General features: G+C 40.5%; 1 protein-coding gene across 1 annotated transcript; it reads right to left on the reverse strand.

Moving 5' to 3' along the window:
* Nucleotides 1–2,297: 2,297 nt before the first annotated feature.
* LOC131543418 (sterile alpha motif domain-containing protein 9-like) lies at nucleotides 2,298–5,880 on the reverse strand. Its single transcript, XM_058780723.1, has 2 exons — nucleotides 2,868–5,880; nucleotides 2,298–2,738 (listed from the first exon to the last, which is right to left on the reverse strand). Coding segments are annotated over exons 1-2 (3,015 nt in total). The 3' UTR covers nucleotides 2,298–2,736.
* Between the last annotated feature and the right edge of the window lie 252 nt (nucleotides 5,881–6,132).

The raw sequence follows: 6,132 nt of genomic DNA on the forward strand, positions 1-6,132 counted from the left end.
AGCAATGCCTGGTGTTCTGACAGCTTTGATCGGGTTAACATTTGGCACTTCAACCGCAATGTGTGAAAATTCATTTTCAGTCTTGAGGAATGTATTCACAGACCACAGACGATCTATGTATGCATCACAAACGTAAGGCCCAGCTCATTCAGCTTGCTTTCGAAAAGGACCTAGCACGCAAGTGTCTCAGTGAGTGGAAAGACAAAGTTCTCAGGAAATTTTACACAGAGACTCGCCGCCTTCAACTATTTTAATGGTGAGTGCTTTATATTTTTTTGCTATGCCGCGTGTGTTGTTTTTATTTTGTTGGCGGAATTGAAAGGCTTTTGTGACTCATGCATGTTTACGAAGTATGTAGACATATTGTAAATGGTTTTTTTGTGGTTCATCTAATTGTTGTAGGTTGAATGATCTTGTTTTAGTGTTTTGTTTTATATAGAGCTTGGTCTGTTTCTGTCACTGTTCCGATATGTGAATGCTAGATTGTGATTGGCTGTTCTGTGTCGGGGTCCAGGGTTGCAGCCGCTGAATGCAGAGAGATTGTTTTATCAGTGTGCGTGTTAAAGTTAAAAGAGAGTTCACCGAGTTGTTTGCTCCATCCATGTATCATGACAGTTACAATACGGGATGCTATTGTTTTTGGTGTATGTCTGTTCCTCCGATTATAAAAAGTGTGCCCCCCTATCAAAACGAACCCCCCCCCCCCCCATCCCATTTTATATGTTCTGGCGACGGCCCTGCGCCTAGCCCTAGCTAGAATTTTATAGGTATGGTAATGGTTCGTTACACACACTATGAAGTCATCATCTTAGAGATTGGAAGTACAGAATAAAGCAGGATTCTTTAATATATCTTAAGCACACATAAGGTTATACATTTCACTCTTGCCATAACTTGATTAATAGTCAAACAAGAAATAATGTAATAATATAATTAATGTAAATATGAAGGATCTGGCAGCTGGGCATCCACTCCTTCAACTGCATCTATTTCAGTTGCATAATTTATTTATTTATTTATTTTTTCCCCAAAGACTTAAGTTATAGTAGCTGAAAAGTATTTAAAGTGGAACAGATATATTGTTATAGATCAGTGGTGAATCCTGTTCCTGGAGATCTACCTTCCTACAGAGTAATTCAAACAAACTTGTCTGTAATTATCAAGTGCTTCAGATCCTAATTAGTTTGTTCAGGTGTGTTTGATCAGGACCAGGTTGGGCACCCCTGTTGTAGATTAATAGTGTGGGCTAAGTGAGGGCTGCCCGTGCAGGGCCAGCACTAAAGGGTTAATGTTTTGCCAATGAGCAAAAATCTCAGAGGCCCCTATGCTGGCAGCCCTCTGGGGGCCCTTAGGCTAGCCCTAAGTGGGCCTGTGAAGGGACAGTGCAAGCTTGTTTGCAGGATATTCACGATCATTCTGGTAGCATGTGAAGGCAGCATCAGTGAAAACAGACAGACAATGGTAGCTTTAGCAACATTAGCCTTACAGAGTGCCAGGAAGCTCTATCAGAAAGGCAATTTGGAAAACAAACCCATTATACTTACTTCTTCTGGAGATGTAGCTGGATCACAAACAGCTGGCACTGCTCCATCCTTCAGGAGCAACTTATGTACAAAACCTGCTTTATACTGACCCTCATTCACAAAGCAGTCCGGTGTAAAATGATTCGCACAAACATAAACAGATTTTGGTAGAGTTGAGGGAGCATTTTCTTCAAAAACAAAATTAATCCACCTCGTCTTCAGCAGCTCAGATTCCGGGAGTTAATGGAGAAAGCTATGTGGATTCATACATCCAGCTGCAGTCCACCTAAAACGCCTGGGATACATTCTCGTCAGTGCAGCAATGGCAGACTGTGTACAACTCGCTCAGGACGGTTCTATGTTAAAACGGCAGTGTCTGTCAACATTCGTAGGTGGGGCCTGTGGCTAATATAATGTCACATTAGCACCAATGCTGAAAACAGGTCGTTGGGAGACACTGCTTATGATTTATGGGAATTTAGAAAAAAGGAGTGGGTGGATTTTCATCACTATAGAGTGGTTGCCTACACACACTGCCAACACACATTTATTTCCAAACAACATGCGAAAGTGAATTTTGCATAATAGGTCACCTTTAATAAACAGTTTTTTTACTCAATACTGCTGAGGTGGAATTCAGTGCAGTTGGTATTTGTATCGTATCTTGACTTTGCTGGAGATACACAGCCCTAAAACGTACATTCTGAATGCAGAGGGACAACAAGTGAAACTGTAATGTTACTTTATTCAGATAAATGTAGCCAAACCCCAAACAAAGGTTACATTTCTCAAGGTTACATATTGTGAACAAGAAATAATCAACTTACTGGTAAAGCAGTGCTCACTTGTTGGGCTGTTGTTCAGATAAAGCAAGAGATATTGTAAATGATTTCTATTGGACTAAATGTAACTACACTGCAACAGATAAAAATACATCTCAAATGTATAGAATATGAATAAAAACCAACAGCAACCCCTCCCAATGGATCCTCTATATTCCTCTAACCAATAAGTGAATAATATCATGTGCCATGACTAAACTCTACTTATAGCTGCTTATAACTTATATTCTTTCTTCAGAACTTGGAAACAAAAATATTAAGAAGACATGTAAACATTTGTCCTGGATGTGCCATTTGAGTGCAGAGATTCATTCCATCCCACGGTCATCTAGTCCAGCAGTTAAATCACTGTCATGCAATTCAGAAATGACCTCTGCAGAGAAAAAGAGACTGCATTTTTCACTGAGAACAATAAACAGCTGACACAGTACTTCTGAGAAATGTTTGATGAATATGACGAAGTGTTTTATGAGTCTGAAATCTAAAGTGTTGCTTTACTTACAGTTCTCCTCATGTCTGATGTTGTAGGCAATGGGTCCTCTGATATTGAAGCCAAGGTAGAAAGACACCAGGCCTTGTTTGTACACACTGACCTGATTGTGAGGAGTGACTGGAATCTGTTGCCCCTCTATAACAGCAAACACTTTATGATTCTCGACGTTCCCGTTGATGCGCTGAAGACATTTGGTTTCTGCTTTTTCATCTCCTTCAGTGAGGAGCTCCAGATCAGCTTGATGCAGTTTTGAGGTATGGAGCAGTCTCTGCAATCCTTTACCTTTTCCGAAGAAGAACAGAGGCACCAGGTAGCGACCATGAAGGTATTTCTGATACTTTCTCTCATATGACTGACTCATAAGTTGGACACACTTTTCAAGGTCTGGAGGGTTTGCGATCGCTGGCTGTGCTTCATCAGGCCAAAAGAGCAAAAGCACCAAGAGGTAAAACTCTGGGCGTCTGTCTTCAGTTTCTGTTGCCCAAAGCTCCTGTAACCTGGCCTGAAGATCTTCTGCTTCTTCACACGGCTCACCCGACTGACTCAAGATAATGTTGGCAAGAATGTAGAGAACCACTTCATGTTCAGATTGTGGATTTTTGAGTGCACTCTGATTCTCTTTAAGCACATTGATGTCTGATTTTAGGAAATGAAGTAGTCCTCCAAAAGACTTCATTTTTTTCTCATTCAGAGTCATTTCGTTAGTCTGCTCTCCCTGTTTGAAGTAGTGCATGTAGCAGTCCTCAACATCTTTACAAAAGTAATCCGGTTCCTCTTTACTGATGCTTGGTCTTGAAAAGGCAAGGTACCATTCAAAGAAATCATATCTAGACTCAACGTCACCTCTGAGACCACTGATTAAATTGCTGTATTCTTGTTCAAGAGGTTTTTTTGGGCCCAGGTCATGAATGATATTGCAAACCTGAAGAAAACCAAAGTAGCCCCTGTTATTGAATTTGGTGTTGTCCTCTGACTCGACTTGAGCTGCTTTCTCTTCTTCTTTAAATGCATCAGCAGCAGACTGTGCAATGGCCAAACACACTTTAATGTCTGAGAATGGCTTTTTAGATTGATTTCGCAAGTGGTGTTTGAGAACTTGCCCCAATGTGTCTCTTATATGAGATTTTTCTGGATCTCTTCTGATAGCTTCTGTTGCCTGTTTTGTTGCCTTTTCATATTTGTTTTGCTCTTTTACCTCAATGTAATACAAACGTGCAAGTGCTTGAGGATAAAAAGGGTCTGTTGAGAACAAATTTGAAGCCAACTTCAACAAACGGATGCACAGGTTAGTGTTATTTTCCCTTTCATCCAAGATGTCAATAATCAGTTTGGAAAACTTTTCCTTTTTTATCAGTCCCTCAAGTCTTGTGACTAGCATGCTCTTGCAAATTTGAACATAGCTACTCTGCTTTCCTTTCACTAAACTGTTCAAGAAGTCAAGAGCGATATCAAATCTTGTCAGTTTGCTCTCATTGAACATTTTGAGACAGGCATCAGCAATCATTGGATGTGCCAGGCGTATGCAGTTGCCTTTCTGTTCTCCTTCAGAGTATGTTACTATGAGATCCTCAAAAGGCTTCATTATCATTTCCACAGAAGGTTTTCCCTCATCAGTGGACCATTCTTCTTGTTTAATGAATTCCTTGCACAAAAGCTTTGACAAGTGTGAACCTGGGACGTATGAATTTATCAAAGCCAAAAAACTGAGAAGTCTTGTGCTGCTGGACTTTTGGTTTTTATCAACATGTTTTTTCATTTCGTCTGTGATCACTGCCTCTGCGTCCTCTTTCTTGAAACCTCCATGCATTATGTTAAAAGCATGCAAGTTCAGTGACATTTTCTTGAATTTCTTTTTCAGCTCCAGCCTTTTCTGAGCAAACCTCTCCTGCTCCTGTGGTAAGAGCTCCATTTTAAGCTTCACGTCGTCTTTTGCTCGAACAGTGCTCTTGCTCACAGCATTGATAATGATGAATGCAGGATGGTCGGTTTGATCGGCACGCTGAAGCTTTGACTGCAGATTCTTTATTAAGTAGCGTAGGGGCTTATCATCTGTGTGATCCAACAGGAGAAGCACAGTGTTTTGATGTGTTTCATATATACTGAGCAATGCATTTGTCATTTTTTCAATCTCTCTCGCAAACTCTTTATTTTCTGTGATATCGGTTTTGAATGGTTCTGTCCAGGTTTCACATCTGAACTCTTCTCTCAAGTCTCTCAGTATCTCCTCAGTTAGTGCTGGTCCGCCGCTGTCTTTCTGGTGGAACAGATTTATGGTTGTAACTTTCCAGTGGCCTTTTCTCTGTAGTCGGATCTGTTGCAGAACTTTTTCCTTGAACTGTCTTATTTCCCTTTCTGAGAGTTTTGGGGGAAGAACCATTGTGTCCGTGAGAGTGAAGTCTGTAGGGATGCAGTTTAAAATGATCACAATTGGTGTGTCTGTATTGATGCCCCTCTTATGGATTTCTTCAGTCAGGTTTCCACAGAGAATGTTCTTGATTGGCAGATCATTGTCCGTCTTTTCTTTGGTGTCCAGTAACAGCAGCACAGTTCTTCGATTTTGTTTCGCATGTTCTTCACTGGACAGCAGGAAAAGGTCCACCACTTGTTTTGACAGCTCTTTAGTGTCTAGTTTTGAATCGATCACTCTGGCACATCTGAGATCTTTCCGGAGACGCCAAAGCACCTGCATGGCCAGAGTCGAGCCTCCACTGCCAGGCTGGTATCGAAAAGAAATATCAGTGATGAGATAGCGTTTTCCTTTTCTTTTCTCAACTAAATGTATTAAATCATTAAACCCATCCCTTTCGACCAATGGTAAGTTCACTGAGGTGTAAAAATGATGCCACTTTGGCGGGGTTCCTTTAAGAAAGTCAGCTTGATGCTGTCTAGCTGCGTCAGGGTTAAGGTCTTCTGTCTCAGACATATCAGACCATATGACATTGAGGCATGATAGTGAATCTCTAAGTGAAGTTGGAACTGGGAATGTTTCATTCTCTTTGGAACTGGGATTGGATGAAGGCATGGTGTACATTATCAGCCCTGTTTAATTTTGTATATTTTTCAATTAGATCGAGAATTTCTGTGTGTTCTTATTCTAGTGCCAAGGAGACAGAAATCCAGACACCTGGAAGAACAAGATAAGTATTATTATCATGCAAAAGTAACAACAAATATTGGCTTAATAAAAGCAGAAGAACAAAGATTAAAGAATATTACACCTGGCAGAGGTATATGTATATGTATATGTATGTATATATATATATATAGAGAGAGA

This window comes from Onychostoma macrolepis, chromosome 07 (genome assembly GCF_012432095.1).
Source record: "Onychostoma macrolepis isolate SWU-2019 chromosome 07, ASM1243209v1, whole genome shotgun sequence".
NCBI lineage: Eukaryota > Metazoa > Chordata > Actinopteri > Cypriniformes > Cyprinidae > Onychostoma > Onychostoma macrolepis.

What these genes read in the sequence shown, in the direction of transcription:
- LOC131543418 (XM_058780723.1), bottom strand. Translation starts at nt 5,880, where the DNA reads ATGCCTTCATCCAATCCCAGTTCCAAAGAGAATGAAACATTCCCAGTT.